Source organism: Heloderma suspectum, chromosome 2 (assembly GCF_057233095.1).
Source record: "Heloderma suspectum isolate Gila_16-S chromosome 2, 16-S_ref, whole genome shotgun sequence".
NCBI classification, from domain to species: domain Eukaryota; kingdom Metazoa; phylum Chordata; class Lepidosauria; order Squamata; family Helodermatidae; genus Heloderma; species Heloderma suspectum.
Genome location: NC_139459.1, coordinates 35,979,581 through 36,001,879, shown reverse-complemented (window position 1 = coordinate 36,001,879; position 22,299 = coordinate 35,979,581). Strand labels below are relative to the sequence as shown.

At 41.6% G+C, this 22,299-nt stretch overlaps 1 protein-coding gene across 3 annotated transcripts in view; it reads right to left on the bottom strand.

The window, feature by feature from the left end:
* NDUFS4 (NADH:ubiquinone oxidoreductase subunit S4) overlaps nt 1-22,075 on the bottom strand; it is a 57,328-nt gene extending 35,253 nt beyond the window's left edge. For 2 of the 3 annotated variants that reach the window (XM_084833209.1, XM_084833208.1), the window contains exons 1-2: nt 21,945-22,075; nt 2,678-2,756 (exon numbers count right to left, since the gene is read on the bottom strand). In XM_084833209.1, the coding sequence (XP_084689335.1) occupies nt 2,678-2,756; nt 21,945-22,054 (189 nt within the window). In that variant the 5' untranslated portion in view covers nt 22,055-22,075. Of the gene's footprint in view, nt 1-2,677; nt 2,757-18,047; nt 18,192-21,944 lie in introns of those variants that run through there. The other variant, XM_084833210.1, reaches the window with a different exon arrangement.
* Between the last annotated feature and the right edge of the window lie 224 nt (nt 22,076-22,299).

Here is a 22,299-nt window from a genome sequence, read left to right as displayed (position 1 = left end):
TCACGCATATAATCCTGCCCATACACTAAGATCTACTTCAGGAGTCCTCCTCAAGTGCCTGCTGTTATGTTAGGCTGGCATGTGCAAGTGATACTGCCTTCTCAGTGGTGGCTTCAAAACTGTGGAACATCCTTCCCATTGACTTGTAATTTGCCCCATCTATACAGGCATTTAGGTGAGGTTTGAAGACCTTCCTCTTCCATGCAGCCTGTCACTGAAACTGTAATTAGCATTTGTGTTATTAAGCCGCTTCTTAATGTAGTTCGTTTGTTTGCTGATATATCTTTGTATCTTCTCTTGTTCTTATTTGTACACAGCGTTAATTTTATTTAAATGAAATTGATTTAAATGTTTTAAATCGCTTCTCTGAAGGATTCATTTTAATGATTTAAATCACAGTTTAAATCACTAGTGAGGAAGATCCTATTTAATCATCATTTTTAGTAGAAGTACATTATTGTTTAATATAACTTTAATACATATTCAGAGATGTAGGTTTCATTAGAAGGAAGGTGCACCCTAAGCAATTATTCTGAATTGTTTTCAGATTAATTTTCATTAAAAAAATGGGATAATAATTTAGTCATTTTAGTACTAAAGCAGAATGAACTTGTGAAGTCAATTCAGGAGATGAACCAGCTCCAACCGTTCAATTAAGCATGTCATGATGAGCCAGAATCACCACCACCAAACAGGCTTTTAAATTATACTAAGATGGTTTATTATTCTGGTGAGTTTTCTTCTTCTTCAACAAAAACATTAACAAAACGTGGGTTTTTGCAAAGGATACATGCAGCAGAAGTTTCCTTGGGAGTCAGGACTGCATGAATATGTTCTGTTCCCTTTTGATTTCACTTGCTATTCCCCTCCCCTATCGCTTGTATTTATATCCAGACTCCTCCTCCTTGTTCAGATCCATCTCCCCAAATTCTCTATTCATTGATCGTCTCTATCTTTGCATGCAGAGAGAGGCAAGGCTGAGAGAGAGAGAGCGTGCATGAGAGTGAGCGAACATGCACTTCTGTACACCACCTGCAGTGCAGAATAGGACTGATCAGGTTATCTCCCATCTCCATAAACTGCTGTTAACATATCCATAGTATATAATTAGAAGTTGTAGAATTAGTATTCATGATGGTATCTTTGACCAAGGCTCTTTTTTTACTAATTGTTTGAAGAAAATTTCAAAATCCGATTTAAATTAAAAAATCCAATTTAAATTTTTAAAATTCAATTTTTTTTTAAATCACCGATTTTTATGAAGCCTGTTTGTGCATCATTTGGGGAGGGCATAGCCCTATAAAGTGACTGAAAATACTCCAAGAAAAGTCTGCAACATCTGTATTTAGGATTAACAATGGATACGTTTTACTTACAAGATGAATTTAACTTCTGCAGTTTCTCGTATATATTTAATATTTGCCTATGCTAACAAAAAATACAAAAATGTGGAAATGAATTTAAATGTGCTCCTACACAATGGTTAAGTATTTCAGCAGTTTGCACCAAGAACCATTCTCCATGTTTGTAGATAGCATCCTTGAAGAAATCAATCTGAAAGATCCACTTTTTAAATATTTTAATGGCATCACTAAAAAACTAGGAATGCAATTGATCCCCTTCCTGGAGCATGGACATACTCCTGAACACAGGAAGCAAACTACAACCACGGGAATTTATTTATGTTTATTTATATGCCACTCTATAATAAAAAGTCTCATGGTGGCTCACATAATAAGACAGGTTAAAAACAATGAATACAATAAAAATGTAAAGGCCTTGGGAAATAAAATCCCCTCCAGAATGAAGTTCTGCACATACTAGGGGCTGGATACACCCCTTAAATAATTGCCATATTTCTGCAAGTTTTTCCAAATACCTTTTTCAGGCACTGCATTGTGTTTTTTAAAGGTATGTTCTTATAAAGCTCAAAGCTAAGTGAACTATGAATTGTGTATCCTAGGGGTCTGATTACCATTTTTCCTCTCCAAAAATCAAACGTGATACAATTGTCAATGGAGATTATTGCTTTAGCTATGACATTTCCACCAGGAGTCTTGGATGCTTTACAAAAAAAGTCAGACTATTGTATAATGTAAGCATAAATATCAGGTTGCATCACAGTACTAGTAACGGACCACACGCTGCAATATGTTAGAACTAAAAGGCTGCCAAAATTATGATCTGGTAATGATTAGCAAAAGAATGCTACGCATTTGTTTCTAATTGTAATCCTTCATGCATATTTAAAACAGGGTGTATGAACACAGTTTACAATTAATTTACATGGCTTCTTTATACTGCATTTCTTTAAAACAGGATAGCCCAACAGTTAATTTTGGAAAGTGTTGTTAAGTCATGTATAACTTCCTTGAACAGGAAAGTGTCTGGATTTCAAAATAGCACATTTATTACATATTAAAAATGCTTCCTACTGCTTTCTAACCACAATGTACTCAACATCAAGATACATGATTTCATATATTATACTCTTGCATGTCTAAGGATTTTTTTTTTCTGAAGGCCTTTATGACTCATCAAGGTTCCCATTTTACTGGAGGAAGGCCTTTTAATTAGTAGCTATGCTTACATAGTTTCTCTAGTACACTATGGAGTACTGAATACCTGTGGCACAAAAATAACCCTCAAGGTAGCATACACAGCCAAAAACCCTTACCAATTTTTCATCAACTGTGATGAGTTGTGTGTCTTGGGCTTGGTCCTGTGCCAGCTGCCATGTGGAAGTGTTCAGTGACCTGCAGTGCAAGATTTGAAGTTAAAAAATGATTCATGCAATGAGAAAATAGAAGCAGACAAATCTTACATAAACAAGTTACTTTAACAATATCCATCTTGTTAAAAAAAAAGTAAGAGAGATGAGGGCACAAAAATCCTTCTCCCCCACCTCCCAATTAGTTCTGTCTGCTGAGTTTTTGGCAGACTCCCACTTAGCAGTTCACAACAGGCTGCACTTTATGTCAGCCTACAGGCTCTCTGTCACACAGACTGCCAGTGGCAAGGACTGTACTACTCTATGAAAGTACAGTAGCTGGTTTGTCATGAACAGACAGAAAAAATACAAAGCTACTGCGACTCCTCTGGAACTCTGAACCTCAATGATGGCACAAAGAACTTTTTAAGTATTTACTTCCTTTTTTAACAATTCAAACTGTAGTGGTGGAATTTAGAAGCAGGATCATTAATGAAAGAATTCTCCTAAGGCTAAGACACAGATTCAGAATTAATGTCTAGACTATGTTTAAAATTCCTCTGATCCACATGTTCCTCTACAAATGGTAAGTGAAATCATTTCTAAGGTTTTGTCCCTGAAAAGTGATTCAAACTATATCTTAGGTCTAGCAGTTAATTAGCCCAAACACTGTGTTGGATCCAAAAGCTGTCCTGCCAAACATTCAAACATTATTTTCCACACGTAAAAGGGCCGTTTTACACCTTACGTTAGAACACTGTGCAAGAAAATGTAGCTAAATCCAAAGAAGCTCTTCTGCTAGTACAAGAACATGTGTAACCTCTTGCATAGGCAGCAGTACAAGAACTGTGATTGAATCAATGTATTATATCACTGTGTGAACTCTTGCTCAGCATTTGTGGAACAGTAGCGACAGCTATTTTCCTTTTGCTCACATTTCTTTGGATCCAGCACACTGTCTTCAACTGCAGTTACCAATTTTCATTTTACTAACTGGAAGCAAAGTAAAAATCAGGAAGAGTTGTTAAAAGGAAAATGAATCATTCCAAACAAACAAACACACACACACACACACAATGGGACGCACATCTTTATTATTTTAGGCATTTATATGCCACCTATTACCAAGTTCTCAGGGTGGCTATTATTGTTTACCTTAAAAACAAAATAAGGCAGTACATGTATCTGTTTAGTTCATTTGTATTACGCTTTTCCTTTGGGAAACTCAGATCAGCAAATTTAGTACACAAATAATTTAAAAACCAGACTTTCTTTTTGAATTGTCCTTCAAACACTTACATAATACACAAACTAGATAGACTTCCAAATGCAAATGAACTTTTCAATTTATGAGGAGCTATACCTGCCTTGTTGGTATGGAATCCAACACTACATGAGCATCATAGTTTCTGAAAGCAAGCTAAGTGGTAATAATGTAACTTGAACAACAGTTTGAAAGGCTGTATGTCTTCCTTCTTCCCCCTGCACCAACCCCAAAACTCAACCTTCAAACAGGAAACCAAAACAAGAAAACTCTCTCAGTGTTAATTTGATGACTTTAAACTGTGATTGATAATGTGCACTTATTAAGTGTTATATAGTGGCCCAAAGATATAAATTCTTAATGACTACTAGAAATCACTGTGGACCCAGATGTATAATAAATCTTATTTTAACAAGTGTGACAAGCTTCCAAAGAAGAGACCATCCCACTCATATCTGAAAGACTGAGTGAAAAAGAATTTTAATGCTACTGACAAAATTCCAGTTATTAGAACTAAAAGGCTAGATTTTCCCATACTTTACCATTGTGAGCCTCAGCAAGCTAAGAAAACATGTTTGAATGGCTCCAATGTAACACAAATAAAATAAGATTATCAGGCAGGTGGCACTTTCTTTTGTTACAATTTTGGGTTAAAAAAACAAATGTGAGGCAAAAGTGCTATCATATCTCGATGAGATTTAACTGCATAGAAACCAAAATCTGGCAAAAATGAGGCATTCCTATACTGACCTCCTATGTTGTTAATCAGCGTAACAAGTATAGGTAGAGAAGAGAGATATTCCACAATCTTTCTAATCCAGTTTACACCCTGAGCATAGGACAAACACTAGTTTGGTAGGGGATCTACATTTGTAGACTGAAATAGGATACACAAACCTTTGAATCTTACCAGAACTTTCAGTGGCCTTTGATACCATAGACCAGTGATTCCCCAAATTCTATACTGGGATACACTAGCTGAAGGCTGAAGTGTGCCTTGAAAAGTTAAGCCACCATTTTGGATGCACCCACCACTCTATGCCTAATGCCAGGAGGATTCATACAACATTTATCCCACTCTCTCCAACAATTTATGAGGTCACCCTGAGGGTTGGTCTAAGGACACATATTCTCTGACAGCCCACACTACAAATGACAACCTTGAAAAATCCCAGATGCATTGCCATTGCCCAGCCTTGGCAAACAGGGCAGAGGACACAGGATGCCAGGAGGCATTATTAACTAGGTTATCCAACAGTGGCAAAGAGGATGCGTGCCGTTTGTTCTGAAAGCAGATGGTGAGAAATGCATTTTTCTTTTCTGTCTTTCTGAATGTTAAAGAAGTGTGTCTCCAGTTTTAATTCCAAAATTACTCACTGCTAAAACTGCAAAAACATAATTGATTAAAAAAAATTTAAATCGTCAAATTCCGTCAAAATATGGAAAGAGTCGACCCAATGATTTGCACAAGGGTGGTGGAACCACAGAGCCCTGTCTCTCGTATCCATCCTTCACTGAATCACATATTTAAATGGAATAGAGAGCAGGGCCTTCCAGGCCAATCTTAAAGGCTGGACAGATTCACATCGGAGCAGGTGGTTTCTCAGGTAACTGGTCCTAAGCCACTTAAGGTTTTAAAAGGCCCAAACCAGCACTTTAAATCAAACCTGGAAACAAAATTAGGTTAGAGGAACTTGCACCAATCTTTAGAATACCAGACAATTGTCTGGCGGCACCATTTTGCATGCACTGAAATTACACAGCCGTTTTTAAAGACAGCTCCACGTAGAAAGCGTTGCAGTAATCAATCCAGAAGTATCTAGATGCAAGGTTCATCTTCTCCAGAAAGGACCACAGCTGGTGAACTAGCTGAAGCTGGTAAAAGGCACTTATCACCACCACTGCCACCTGTAATTCCAAAGAAAGTGACAGGACTAGGAGCACCCCCAAGCTGTGCACCTACCCAGTTTACAGGGAACTCGTTCTATTCATTTTTGACCAAATGTTCTCAAAGAGCAAGGATAACTAATCTGGGAGCCAGTCTTCGGCATGGCTCTGAGTTCCACTGTATCCCCTCTTTACAACTGTACATTTTACACGGAGTCATCAGCAAGTCAAGGAGAAGCCATTACCACTCCAAACTTGTGTCTAAAAGCCATAGCTCATGGATTAATAGACAGACTGAATACAGACAAGACAGAAATGGTTACGGTTGGTGGTCCCTGGACCACAGCACTGAGACTTCAAATGTGATTGATGATGTTCACCTCCACCCTCAACTGATGAGGAGCAAAGAGGTTGACAGACTGTTTTCAAAATCCAGCAAACCAAGATCACTATTCACTATCCTGAACAGGGCTCGGACTGCACCATGGTTCAATCCACAGTTATGAGCTCTGAAACAGGAGGTGAGACGGCTAGAGCGCCAGTGGCGGAAGTCTCGCTCCAAAGATGATCAGACACGGGCTAGAGCTGTATCTTCAGCCTATCATGTGGCGGTGAAGGCAGCAAAAAAGGAATATTATGCTGCCTCTATCGCATCTGCAGAGTGCTGTCCCAGGAGGCTGTTCCAAGTGGTCCGGAGCCTGGTCGGTCCTGTGGCTCCTGAACCACTGGAGCATTCTAAGGCCTCCTGTGAGGCCTTGGCAAGGCACTTTGCAGATAAAATTGATCAGATTAGGAGTGTTACTCCACATGCTGTGGATATAGTTAGTGAGCAAGAGGCGGTCTGTGGCAAACCGGTTTTGTGGGATCGGTTCCAGCTTCTTCCTCCTGATGAAGTGGACAAGGTGCTTTCATCTGTAAGTCCGACCACCTGCTTACTTGATCCTTGCCCATCTTGGCTCATTCTGGGCTGCAGAGAGAGACTGGGTGAGGGGATCAGGGCAGTGGTGAACGCCTCCCTTGAGGAGGGAGTGATGCCATCAGCCCTCAAGGATGCAGTGATAGACCGCTCTTAAAGAAGCCCTCCTTGGATCCCCAAGTTCTGAACAACTTTCGCCCAGTCTCAAATCTGCCATTTTTGGGCAAGGTGATTGAGCAGGTGGTGGCGATGCAGTTGAAGGCACACTTGGAAGAAACAGATTATCTAGACCCATTTCAGTTGGGCTTCAGGCCTGGGCATGGGACAGAAACGGCCTTGGTCGCCTTGGTGGATGATATGAGGAGGGCTCTGGATAGGGGTGAATGCTCCTTCCTTGTTCTCCTCGACCTCTCAGCGGCTTTTGATACCGTTGACCACAGTATCCTCCTGGACCGCCTGGAGGGGTTGGGCATTGGAGACACCATATTGCGGTGGTTCCGGTCCTTCCTCTCCGGCAGGTACCAGAGGGTAGCACTGGGAGAGGAGGTTTCGGACTCGTGGCCACTCACTTGTGGGGTGCCACAGGGTTCCATCCTCTCCCCGATGCTATTTAACATCTATGTGAAGCCGATGGGGCTATAATCAGGAGGTTTGGGGTGCAGTGTCATCAGTATGCGGATGATATGCAGCTCTACCTTTCGTTCAAATCTTCACCAAGGTTGGCCGTAGAATCCCTGTCCAAATGTCTGGAGACGGTAAGTGGCTGGATGGGGAGGAATAAGCTGAAGCTGAACCCTTTCAAGACCAAGGTACTTTTGGTGGGAGACAAGAGGACGCTGGGGGATGCTGACCTGGTGTTGAATGGGGTACGGCTACCCTTGAAAGACCAGGTCCGCAGCCTGGGGGTCATTTTGGACTCCCAGCTGTCCATGGAGGCTCAGGTGTCAGCTGTGAGCTGGACAGCGCTGTACCAACTCCATCTGATACAGCAGCTGCGCCCCTTCCTTCCCGACCATCTGCTCCCATCAGTAGTACATGCCCTGGTCTCCTCTCGTTTAGACTACAGTAATGCGCTCTACATGGGGTTACCCTTGAAGACAGTTTGGAAGCTGCAGTGGTACAGAACGCGGCGGCTCGCCTGATTAAAGGCAGCCGCCGGCGAGGTCACATCACTCCAGTGCTGAAGGAGTTGCACTGGTTACCAGTTGTTTTCCAGGCCAAATTCAAGGTGTTGATTTAGACCTTTAAAACCCTATATGGTTCTGGCCCAGCCTATCTTAAGGCGCGCCTCCAGCAACACCAGACAGGTCGCTTAACAAGATCAGCCTCGGATGGCCTTCTCTCTGTCCCATCAGCCAGGACAGCTAGACTGGTGGGGACAAGGGAGAGGGCCTTCTCTGTGGTGGCTCCCACTCTGTGGAACTCCCTCCCTAGGGAACTCCGGCATGCCCCCTCTTTAATGAGCTTCCGCTGTGCATTAAAAATGTGGTTGTTCAGGCAGGCATTTGGGGTGGGTTAGGGTATTTTAGAAAATATTTTTATTGTAGAATTTTATTGTTTTAAACTGTTTTATTATATGCTGTACATCGCCCAGAGTGGCTGGGTGACCAGCCAGATGGGCGATTAATAAATTTAATAATAATAATAATAATAATAATCCATTCTTGTGTGTGCTTCTCCATAAATAAATACAGTTACCAGCTCATTCCTAAACATCTGGAAGTAAGATCTGTAGATTCCAGTGGGGATTTACATCTAAGTAAGCTACAATCAGAGCGCATTATTCTGTGTCCTACATGAATTGAAATAAACTGCATACATTTAAGATGAAGAAGTTTTTGTGACATATTTCTTATATACAGACACATTTACTGTTTATCTGGCAGTTTTTAAATCATCCTCCTTAAATTTATTGCAAATGATCAGAGAGTGCCGTAGTTTTCTACAATTAAATAAGTTCAAGACTTTAGAAGAAAGTGCAGGCAAACTTCTACATGCCTGGCATGTGCTATGGAGGTATTCACAGGAGAAGGAAGCCTCCATTTGTGAATTACATTCTCAGACATTGATGGCATATTGTTACCCCTCTACATGCCAAAAAAAAAAAAAAAATGCAGAGAAAAATGATTACATCAGCTCACACACACAAAATTACTAGAGACCATGCGACCACATCTGTATTAGTACTTTGTTGTACATGCAAGCTGACAGGGAGAAAAAGATAGCTAGAAAACCTCAACCCTCTCCCATTTTACAGAAGGTTCCTTGCCTCGAGGCAATTTTTACTTACCACAGGCAACCAGGCAAGTGGCCTGCATTATGTTTCATTTATAAATGCCTAAAAAAGTAAATTAAAGGTATTCCATATTGTTATAAGGATTAACTGGATTAAAAACATGGACGTGAAATTGAGATGTCCAAAAGGATAGTTAGTACACACAGGAGTACTTAACTGGAGAAAATAAGTACCTGACATTTATATATCCAAAACATGGACAGGTGAATTCACTATATTTTTCTCTCACGACAACATTGGCTTTGAAACACAGAGATGCGGCTCATACAGTGCCTAAATAAATACCAAAATAAAACTAATTTTAACTTTACTAGCCAAAGGTCAGGCAGCTACTTGGTATCATATATCAAAGCCAATTACTACAGAAAGTTCACCTGTCTTTAGAAATTGAACTCATGACCCTTTCGGTACTAAATACACTATTAAGGAAAGCACACAACTATTAAGCAATTCAGCTGAGCATTACCAATAAATAAATAAAATTTAAGCCTTCCAATGCTGATCACAATGAATGGTACAGGTGCTGTCAAAATGTGATTCTTCATGCTTCCCTAGCATCAGATGTCTAAACAGCACATTATGTTATGTTATGTTGTATGTATGTATGTATGAGAAAAGGAGTAATGCAGCAACAGTATTATTGAAAAAAGCCATCCACTAGTAACAGGCCAAGGAACTGCTGCCTAAACCAGACAACATACAGTAGGTAATGACGTTAGTTCTAATCAGTGCTGTATCAGCAGAATCTTTTGCTTAAGAAGGCAAACAAATCTAACAGAACAATAATTATGCCCATGCAGCATCTTCTTAATTCCTGGCTAGTGCTGGAATTCTGTATTTGTGGGCTGACTGGTGGGAACAGGGAGAAGGCTGGGGGTGTAAAGATTACAAATTTGCAAAAACCACAGGTGACCTAAGTTTTGCCCTGCCTGTGTTTTCTGAAATGTCAAATGTCTCCCCACACAAATATATTCAGATCATACCAAGAGCCACAGTAACCAACAAGTGTGCTTTTATTATCACAAAGTAGTACAAAAGTCAAAGGATTTAATTCCAGAACTGAGAGGAATGAAAAAGCTAATGTTCCACAATCCACCTCTGTATTTGGAAAATGCTATGGTCTTTTACTGTTCCAGGATGCTTCTAAGTTCTCTAAATTTTAGATATTACCTTAAAAAAAAGAAAGAAAAAGAGTAGCCTCCAAATTGCAAGTCGTACATGTTCACATTTTAAAATATGAATGCCAATGTACTGTTGTACATCTACTACCAACATTTTTCTTGAGAGTTAGAGATAAACTTATTTCGTAACTATGGAAAGTAGTAAGAAGTTGCTAATCATGAAATGCTCAACTCAAGAACCTAAATTTAGTAATAAGGTACATTATCCCACAAGAATACAGGAAGCTGCAGAGTGAGGCCTTTGGTCCATCTAGCTCAATATTGCGTACACTGACAGTAACTCTTCAGGGTTTAAATGACTTTTCCAGCTCTACCTGGAGATGCTACAGTTTGAACCTGGGACCTTTTGCATGCAAAGTATGTACTCTTCTGCTTGCAAGCATCCCTTTCCTGGGTAAGATGCTCAAGTGAATGGTCACTGATCAACTCTTGGATGTAACTGATTGTCTAGACCTATTTCAATCTGGCTTTAAGCAAGGTTTTGGAACAGAAAACGCCTTGGTCACCCTGTGGGAAGACCTGTGCTGAGAGAGGGACAGGGTGAGTGTGATCCTGTTGATTCTCTTGGACCTCTCAGCTTTTGAGATCAACAACCATGGTATCCTGGATAGGCTGTCTGAGTTGGGATGTGGGAGCACTGCACTGCAGTGGCTTTGCTCCTACTTGGATGGCTGATACCACATTATCAGGGGGATTGCTCTGTCCCATAGCAGTTGTGTTATGGGGTCCCTCAGAGCTCTATTTTATCCGCCATGCTTTTCAACATCTACATGAAACCACTGCGAGACATTATCCGGGGATGTGTGCTGAGGTGTAGCCAACATGGGGATGACACCCTTTTCTTCTAATACAGGTGAAGCTGGTCATGTTCTGAATCAGTGCTTGGACAGGGTAAGGGACTGGATGAGGGCGAATAAATTGAGACTCAATAGTGTCTGTGAGTGGTTCATCTGTCCAGTTAAGTGGTGTTCACGCTGTTCTAAAGAGGACTGCACCACCCCCACAAAGGATCAAATTCATAGTTTCAGTGTGCTCTTGGATCCATCATTGTCAGTAGAAGCACAGGTGGCCTCAGTGGCTCAGAGCATCTTTTATCAGCTCAGGCTGATATATGACCCTACCTAGACAGAGATAGCCTTGTAACAAATATTTATGCTCTGGTAACTTCCTGTTTGGATTTTACAATATGTTGTAGGTGGGACTGTCCTTCAAAATGGTCTGGAAACTTCAGTTAGTCTCAAACAAGTTGGCTAGACTGTTAACTGGGACTGGCCAATATGATCATATTCTGTCAGTACTTTGCCATTGCACTTGCTGCCAGCTGTTTTCCAAGCCCAATTCAGTGTTGTTTATCCCTTTAAAGCCCTAAATGACTTAAGCCCCAGTTACTTGAAGGAGTGTTGCCTAAGACGTGAGCAAAGGACTGGATGAGCCTGATCTCATAAGCTAAGCAGGGTCAGCCCTGGTTAGTACTTGGATAGGAGACCGCCTGAGAATCAGGCTTACTGCACTGAGCAGGGGGTTGTACTTGATGGTCTCATAGGCCCTTTCCAAACCTATGATTCTGTACTCATTTACCTGGCTCTTAAGATCATCATAAGAACACAAGAAGAGCCATGCTGGATCAGACCAAGGGTCCATCTAGTCCAGCATTCTGTTCACACAGTGGCCAACCAGCTGTTGACCAGGATCCCACAAGCAGGACACAAGCACAACAGCACCCTCCCATGTTCCCCAGCAACTAGTGTACATAGGCATACTGCCTCAGGTACTGGAGGTAGCACGTAGCCCTCAAGTCTAGCAGCCACTGATAGGCTTTTCCTCCAGGAATTTGTCTAACCCCCTTTTAAAGCCATTCAAATTGGTGGCCATCACTACATCTTGTCATAGTGAATTACATAGGTTAACAATGTGCTGTGTGAAGAAGTACTTCCTTTTATCTGTCCTGAATCTCCCACCAAACAGTTCATGGGAGGGCCTCAGGTTCTGGTACTATGTCAGAGGGAGAAAAAAGTCTCTCTATCCATATTCTCCACACCATGCATAATTTTGTACACCTCAATCATGTCTCCCCTTACCCTCCTTTTTTTCCAAATAAACTAAGGCCATCATTTCTAATGAGGTGAGGTGGGTGGCTACAAGAGTGGGCCTACAAGATGCTATGATCCTTTTAGCATGTGGTAAATACCTTTTTAACGGTATTTAAAGGTATTGTGGTAAATACCTTTACCCCTTCATGGATCACTGCCTTGTTGTGGTGAAGGGGCTTGTGTGACTCAGTGAAGCCATAAGCTATGCCGTGCAGGGCCGCCCAAGACGGACAGTTCTGACAAAATATGGTCCACTGGAGAAGGAAATGGCAACCCACGCCAGTATTGTTGCCAAGAAAACCCCATGGAACATAACACAAGGCTAAAAGATATGACACCGGAAGATGAGCCCCTCAGGTCAGAAGGTGTCCAATGTACTACTAGGGAAGAGCAGAGGGAATTTCCAAGTAGTGCCAGAAAGAGGGAAGCGGCTGGGCCAAAGCTGAAAGGACACTCAGCTGTGGATGTGTCTGATGGTGAAAAGAAAATCCGATGCTGTAAAGAACAATATTGTGTAGGAACCTGGAATGTAAGATCAATGAATCAAGGTAAGCTGGAGGTGGTCAAACATGAGATGGCAAGATTGAACATCAACATCCTGGAAATCAGCGAACTAAAATGGACAAGCATGGGCGAATTTAATTCAGGTGACCATCATATCTACTACTGTGGGCAAGAGTCCCTTAGAAGAAATGGAGTAGCACTCATAGTCAGTAAAAGGGTGGGAAAAGCAGTACTGGGGTACAATCTCAAAAACGACAGAATGATCTCAGTACGAATCCAAGGCAAACCATTCAACATCACAGTAATTCAAGTCTATGCCCCAACCACTGATGCCGAAGAAGCTGAGGTGGATCGGTTCTACGAAGACCTACAACACCTTCTAGAACTAACACCAAAAAAAGATGTCCTCTTCATCATAGGGGATTGGAATGCTAAAGTAGGAAGTCAAGAAATCACCAGGATAACAGGCAAGCACGGCCTTGGTGTACAAAATGAAGCAGGACAAAGGCTAATAGAGTTTTGCCAAGAGAACATGTTGATCATAGCAAACACTCTTTTCCAACAGCACAAGAGACGACTCTACACATGGACATCACCAGATGGTCAATATCGAAATCAGATTGATTATGTACTTTGCAGCCAAAGATGGAGAAGCTCTATACAGTCAGTCAAAACAAGACCTGGAGCTGACTGTGGCTCAGATCATGAGCTGCTTCTTGCAAAATTTCGGCTTAAATTGAAGAATGTAGGGAAAACCACTAAACCATTCAGGTAAGACCTAAATCATATCCCTTATGCATATACAGTGGAGGTGAGGAATAGTTTTAAGGGATTAGACCTGATAGACAGACTGCCTGAAGAACTACAGACAGAGGTCTGTAACATTGTTCAAGAAGCAGCAACTAAATCCATCCCAAAGAAAAAGAAATGCAAGAAAGCCAAGTGGCTGTCTGATGAGGCTTTAAAAGTAGCTGAGGAAGGAAGGGAAGTGAAAAGCAAGGGAGAAAAGGGAAGATATATCCAAATGAATGCAGAGTTCCAGAGAATAGCAAGGAGAGACAAGAAGGCCTTCTGAAATGAACAATGCAAAGAAATCGAGGAAAACAATATAATGGGAAAGACTAGAGATCTTTTCAAGAAAATTGGAGATCTCAAGGGAACGTTTTGTGCAAAGACGGGCATGATAAAGGACAAAGAAGGCAGGGACCTAACAGAAGCAGTTGAGATGAAGAAGAGGTGGAAAGAATACACAGAAGAACTATACAGGAAAGATCTTAATGTCCCTGATAGCCATGATAGTGCAGTCACTGAACTTGAGCCGGTCATCCTTGAGAGTGAAGTCAAGTGGGCCTTAGGAAGCATTCCTAACAACAAAGCAAGCGGAGATGACAGTATTCCAGCTGAGCTATTTAAGATCCTAAAAGATGATGCTGTGAAAGTGCTGCACTCAATATGCCAACAAATCTGGAACACTCAACAGTGGCCACAAGACTGGAAAAGGTCAGTTTACATTCCAATTCCAAAGAAGGGCAACGCCAAAGAGTGTTCAAACTGCCGTACAATTGCGCTCATTTCACATGCCAGCAAGGTGATGCTCAAAATCCTACAAGCTAGGCTTCAGCACTATGTGAACTGAGAACTACTGGAAGTACAAGCGGGGTTTTGAAGAGGCAGAGGAACTAGAGATCAAATGGCCAACATTCGCTGGATCATGGAGAAAGCAAGAGAATTCCAGAAAAACATCTATTTCTGCTTCATTGACTACGCTAAAGCCTTTGATTGTGTGGATCACAACAAACTGTGGCAAATTCTTAAAGTGATGGGAGTACCAGACCACCTTACCTGTCTCCTGAGAAACCTGTAAGAGCATCAAGTAAGAACCGGACATGGAACAACAGATTGGTTCAAAATTGGGAAAGGAGTACGACAAGGCTGCATATTGTCGCCCTGCTTATTTAACTTATACGCAGAGTACATCATGAGAAACGCCGGGTTGGATGAATCACAGGTCGGAATTAAGATTGCCGGGAGAATTATCAACAACCTCAGATACGCAGACGATACCACCCTAATGGGAGAAAGCGAAGAGGATCTAAAGAGCCTCTTGTTGAGGGTGAAAGAGGAGAGTGCAAAAGCTGGTTTGAAACTCAACATTAAAACAACTAAGATCATGGCATCTGGCCCAATCACTTCCTGGCATATAGAAGGGGAAGAAATGGAAGCTGTGACAGATTTGATTTTCTTGGGCTCCAAGATCACCGCAGACGGTGACTGTAGCCATGAAATTAAAAGACGCTTGCTGCTTGGGAGGAAAGCTATGGCAAACCTAGACAACATAGTAAGAAGCAGAGACATCACCTTGCCGACAAAGGTCCGTCTAATCAAAGCTATGGTTTTCCCAGTAGTAAAATATGGCTGTGAGGGCTGGACTATAAGGAAGGCTGAGCGCCGAAGAATTGATGCTTTCGAACTGTGGTGCTGGAGAAGACTCTTACGAGTCCCCTGGATGCAAGGAGGTCAAATCAGTCCGTCCTAAAGGAAATCAACCCTGACTGCTCATTGGAAGGACAGATACTGAAACTGCAGCTCCAATATTTTGGCCACCTAATGCGAAGAGAAAAGTCACTGGAAAAGACACTGATGCTGCGAAAGATTGAAGGCAAAAGGAGAAGGGGATGGCAGAGGATGAGATGGCTAGATAGCATCACTGATGCAATTAATATGAACTTGAGCACACTCCGGGAGAGAGCGCAGGACAGGAAGGCCTGGTGTGCTATGGTCCATGGGGTCACGAAGAGTTGGACACGACTGAACAACAACAAATACCTTTTTATTCTCCCAGGCTTTTAAAGAATTGAGGGTTTTTAATTATTTGCACAGATTTTTGCAGCTAGTTTTGAGTTTTATTATGTGCTGCATGGTTCTTACCCCTTGCTTCTGGCTGCTTTATTATCATCATTGTTTTATTGTGATTTTGTATTTTATATTTTATCCTGTACACCACCTAGAGAACTCCAGCTAGTTAGTAGGCAGCCTAAAATTCCAAATAAATAAATTACTACTGCGCTACAGACTTTCCCCTAATCTCAAGAGTTAAGAAATTATTCCAGGGTTATATGTTTTTGTGCTGCCTTTTCAAGTGCTGCTGCTTCTCCCCCCCCCCCCCCCCAATCAAGGCAACTGTTTACAAAGAAATGGTTTCAGGGCTGCTATTTATATCTGCAACTGCAGTTCATTTTTATCTGTCTCCCCACCAATTCATAGTTACAAGATATTTATGCAAATATCTCACTTATGGTTGATCCTAACTGTAAATACAAACTTGTTAACCATTAACAAGCTTGCTTACTTGTTATAAGGGTGCAGGAAATACAGGGTACTATCACTTTGATGTATAAATACTCATGAATATGGTGGCCCCAACAACCTTATGAACAGTTCTGAAAATATAAGGATACGTTAACTAATCACTGGCTTACAATTTATGTTATACCATTCTTAACACTTTTGTTATTGGGTGGTTAAAAATATAACAGATAAATAACACTGTTAACCTATGAGTACTAAACAGTTAAGCAAACCACTGATGTGTATTCATGTAAAGTGTAATAGCATAAGTCATGCTCATAACAAGCCAAAAGAAAGAAGCTTGTATAAATTAAAAGATTAATTGACACATATTCAATGATAATTTTAACACATCGTAAACATGCAGCATTTAATCCTTGTCCCAATAGTGAACAAACCAAGCTTACTTGATCAAGGACTGAAGCCTTAATCATCCACTGCAGAACAATCTCACATCTTGTAGCTTCATAAACTAATTTTAAGCATTATTCTAGTTTGCTACGTGCAGATGTAAATTTCCTCCTTGCCCCCACATTTGAATTTCAAACCACTGCGCTTTGAACAGTCACTCCACTTGGATATACTCTTACCACACGATCCTATGCATATCACTCAGAAGTAAAACTCACCAGGTGTAATGGGGTTTACTTCCATTTAAGTGTGTATAGAACTGCAGCCTTAAACATCCAGGGCAGTATCCAAAGAAGTGTTAGCTAGAATAACGGGATTCACGTCATGCAAGCTAATGTTATTGGCACTGCGCTAGTGCAACATAATTTGTGTTAGCAGAATGACATTGTTGAATACCGCCCCCAGTTCCAATCTATATACACACTAAACTAATAATAAACTAGCTAAATGGCAGGTCTTATGTTGTGAATTATGAATATCCGGCAGCATCTGAAGACATAAAGAACTGCCTTTCTGGATGAAACCAGTCTAAGGTATCATCTAATTATTGACGAGCACGAATAAGGAACTGCATTTGCCCATGCTATGTGATCAAGCTAAATGGCTCTTCACACAAGCCAACTTATCCAGTCACCCAGATTTATCTGAGGGTTTACAGCATCCACTGTGTGAAGGGTCAACTCAACTCAGTTGATCTCTGAATGGGATATTAATCTGTTGAAAACTCAATCCAGAGTTCATAAAAATACAACTTAATGTATGCAAACAAAATAATCTTTACTTTCAGGTTTTCCTTAATGGGGCAAATATCACATCTGGGAATGATTTAAGTGAGGGAATTGGTGCCAGGGCAAAAGAGTTAATCACCTTCCTCCTATCCAAACGCCCCCTCTGTGGCTAGTTTTTAAAGAAAAAACCTTGCAGAGTTCCAGTCATGGAGCTCCACATGTGTGTGTAAGATAGCTCTATTTCAAAAGATGCCAGTAAGTGGATTGATGAATGTTTAACTTCTTTCAATCATGGAATTTAAAGCACGAAGTTCAGATACAGCTTCTTCATCCAAAGACTAATCTAAAAGTAGCACAAAAGTGGTTGTGGGCTTAAAATGAAAAATACAGTCGCTAGAAGTCTAAAAAAAAATTTTCATTAAAAAAATAAAATGCACTGTTTAATGAAAGTAATTAAAACTAGTTTTTATATTCCTAAAAATATAGGGCATCAAAAAGCATTTTTATAAATGACAGAACATGGTAAATTGGTTTATAAAAGGAAAATTAGTTATTTTCTGCTTTATCTAAAAATAAAGATTTTTTGTAAGCTTGAAAAACTGGCTGTTAATTTGTGAAAGAACTGCATTGCCAACAATCATATTAACTGAAGACAATGTTCAAATACTGCTTGAAATTGGCAGTTCTCTTTGGATACAGAGAATGACCTTACCAAAAGAACTGAGGTTTCTCACACTGCCAATCAAATATGTGCTTTGTAATGAATAACATTCTTGAGATTCCTGCAAAAACATAATGGCTGGTTAAGTAACAGATCTTTCAAAGAGGACTGTTTATCTGTTGGAGAATATGTAGTTGTCAGAAGCAAAAGAAGCACAACAGAGAATCAAGACTTCATAGAACTTAGGATGCAAATTGAATATATCATGAAGTTGATTACCTAAACACAACAAAAAGTATCTTTGCATTTTGATGTATACCAGACAACAATTGACAGACAACAGTGCACTATAATCTTAGCTCTAGAAACCAGTATTTCTCTTGCATTACTATCTTACAAAATTCTGTACTAACCTCATTAAGAGGAGCATATGACCTATTAGGGGTGTCTGTAGTGAAGTATTTCACTAAAAGGGGTGTTTTCACTACTAAGAAGATTGCTAAATTGGGAGCATTCTTTCAGCAAGTTAAAATCCAAGACTGAACAAACAACACAAGCAATTGCTTGAGGTGGTATTTTTAGTAGCAAACTAAGGATGCAATGCTACTGATTGCACCCTTGGTGACTGGAAGTCCTCAAACTCAGAGGCATCTGATTATCCAATGCAGGGCAGGAGGAATGGTGGAGGCGATCTTCACCTCCCCATCCTCCCACCCTGCAGATTTCACTAGATGGGCTTTTTAGATGATCTAGAGAGGGTGCTTTGGAGGAAGGAAGGAGGCTGGCATAGTCTTAGGATAACTCATATCCTGGCCTCTCCTTTCTTCTCCCTTCACCCTGGAATGGCCCCCTTTCCCCTCTCCAAGGTCAAGTTTCCAACCTTGAAGAGACAGCTGGCACAGTTCTTTCTGCTCCAGCTATGAGGAGTCAGGTCCCTGGGATGCTTGCCCAGGGACCATAGGATTGCTATCTAAAGTATCATGTGAACTAAGAGGAACATCATGGGATTCTCTGCTATATTGGAAATGCTCAGCTTGTGTGCGGGTACATGTAATTAAGTGCCTTGTACAACTGTATAAAGAATCCTGGGATACACTCCTTGGATCATGTTAATGTAGCCACTTGGGCCAAGAAATACTTTGGATCATAAACAATTGGATCTCTGCGTCTAAAGAGACCACATAAATCCATCAGTGCTCATCTAAATGGGGTTAAGAAGAAGAATGTAATGTAAAAAGCTACTTTGAAAGCCCTCATTTAAGGTAACTTACATAGACTGAAAAACTGAACCTGGAATAATCACTTCAGAATTTGTTTAAAATTCTGCTAGTAAGTGTTAATTAGGTTTTTGCCCACTTTTTTATTGGTGCATGAAGAAGAGTAGCCATGTTAGTTTGTTGTAGCATCAATCTAACAAAAATGTTGCAGCTGCTCAGATACTTGATTTCTAATAACAGAAACATTTGCACACAATAGCCGACCACATTACAAGAGAGTTAAAGTAGACTATTGCCTAAGAAGCTTCATATCATAGTAAACTTGTTGTTGTTCAGTCGTTACGTCATGTCCGACTCTTCGTGACCCCATGGACCATAGCACGCCAGGCCTTCCTGTCCTGCGCTCTCTCCCGGAGTGTGCTCAAGTTCATACTTATTGCATCGGTGATGCTATGTAGCCATCTCATCCTCTGCTGTCCCCTTCTTCTTTTGCCTTCAATCTTTCCCAGCATCAGGGTCTTTTCCAGGGAGTTTTCTCTTCGCATTTGGTGGCCAAAATATTTGAGCTTCAGCTTCAGTATCTGTCCTTCCAATGAGCACTCAAGGTTGATTTTCTTTAGGATTGACTGATTTGACCTCCTTGCAGTCCAGGGGACTCGTAAGAGTCTTCCCCAGCACCACAATTCGAACACATCAGGATGAGACAGGGGCAGCATTCCTACAATCATTCCTATCTTTCCCAGCCTTCCTTCCCATTCCCCGAAACCTATGCTAGATAGGTGAAATCATCTAGCTAAAATGCAGAGGGGCAGGCATGAGGTGCTTTCCTCTCTGCATAGGATACTCATAAGCCATAGGATTGCACCCTAAAGTACACATTTTGAAAGGCTAATCTCCGGACAGCGCTGGCTCTTTGGCTTAGAAACGGGGATGAGCACCGCACCCTAGAGTCGGACACGACTGGTTGGGGACACCTTTACCTTTAAACAAAAATACATTTTGAGGTAAGTGAATCCACTACATTGTCTTTGGATCTAAGTAGCTACATGTGTGAGAAGTTCTAATTATAAGCAACTATGAAACCTTAAATGAATTTGAGCACACTCCGGGAGAGAGCGGAGGACAGGAAGGCCTGGCATGGTATGATCCATGGGGTCACGAACAGTCGGACACGACTTAATGACTGAACAACAAAAATGAAACCTTAAACTTGTGAAATATATTCTACTTCAAATTCTCGAAATTCATCTCCACTAAACTAGCAATCACAATTACCTAATAGAATTAGTAAAAATGTAAATAAAGGGCTATTCAAAGCAAAGAAAAAATAGAATATGGTGTACAGACACGCATAACCATACATTCTAATCATATTCAGCACTCTCTTTTAACGCCCCAAGAGAGTTTGCTATTGAATGACATCTGACATGCAAAAGTTACAGTCCCCTACCATTATACAAGCTATAAAGAACCAAATACGTGAACCTAAAAAGAAAACAGGTGCCTTTTTACACATAGATAGTAAAAAACTATCTTAATATCACTATTATGTTTCTAAAATTTCTGAATGTCTTCATTTTTATGCTCCCTCAATCCATGCAAACTACAAGTAGCCTGTTATTTCTATAGAAGGGACTGTACTGGACTTCACATTCAGTAGAGTAGAATAATATTGTCATATATTTACAACAAATGCTACTTTCTAAAATTTAGAATCTAAACCCCAACTTCAATAAAGAAATAATAATCAGCATCACCACCAGAATAGAATAGTGGGATTTTCAAACGATGGTTCATTTCTTCCCCCTCTACAGGGGAAGCATAGCAGGGCTATTTAATCAACATAGCACAGCTAGGAAAGGTAGCACTTTGAAGTGGCGCTACGGTGAATAGGCCACTTTGTTCTTATTTTGCATATATAGGCCACTTTGCATATATAGGCCACTTTGTTCTTATTTTGCATATATAGGCCACTTTGCATATATAGGCCACTTTGTTCTTATTTTGAATATATAGGCCACTTTGCATATATAGGCCACTTTGTTCTTATTTTGCATATATACGGGCTCTGCACAGAGATGTCATAGACCTACTGCTACCTCTTCCATTTCATGGCTTCCGGGCCCCACTGGTGTACACTGAACTTGCCACCTTGTGTATGCGTTTCTGCCTCCTAAAGGCAACGCTTCATGCAATCGGGAGAGATGCACACGAAGTTTTCCGCTACAGTAAATCGCCTCGTTTTAAAAGTGCCACAAGAGTTCTGAAGTGCAAAAAACACACACACCCTGTTTTGGGGTGGGGTGGGTGGGTGTGTTTTTAAAGAAGGGCCATTCCCTCCCACACGTTTACAGCTCGATGCACAGCAAGCTGGGCATGGAACTGCAGCCCGAGACAGGATCAACACCTTGGATATAGGAGGAGGAGGAGGGGCGGCAAGAGCAGCTCTCCCTCCCCAATGGACGTCTGCCCCCCCCCCGCTATTAACAGAGGGAGTGTCGTCCCGCACAACTGGACTAAGGAGGCCCCCGTTATCTCTTTCTCCTTCTCTCTCTCACACAGCCTCACCAGGAGCGGGCCGAGAGGAAACCCCACCCCAGGCCTAGCGAACGAGGCACAGACACACGCCCCAGCTCTCGTCCCAAGCCCGTCCCTGGACGGAGGACCGGCGAGCAGCGCAGGCTGAGGGGCCCCGCGTCCGCTCGCCCGCCCGCCCGCTCCCCTTATGTACCTGGCCCCGACGCTGGCGACGGCAGCCGCTCTCACTCCTCCCCCCCGCGCGAGGTGCCTCGCCAAAGCCGTTGCCATTGAGATCTCCTGAAGCAGCATCAGCGCCGCCATGACGGTGCGAACAGCTGCTGCGGAGAGGGAGCGCCGCTAGGGACAAAACGCCTCCGTCCGCGCCAGCAACGCGAAGCGAGGGCCGCTGCCCGCCGCAGCAGGTTCTGAGGGAAGGAGGGCGACGGCCAGCACAAAATGGAGGGCAGGGTAATTAAGGGGGAGCGGGGAGGGAAAGGCTAGTGATCGTGAAAAGCGGGATACAAGTCTGTCTTGTCTTACTTCTTTTTGTAGGGTGTTTTGTGAGC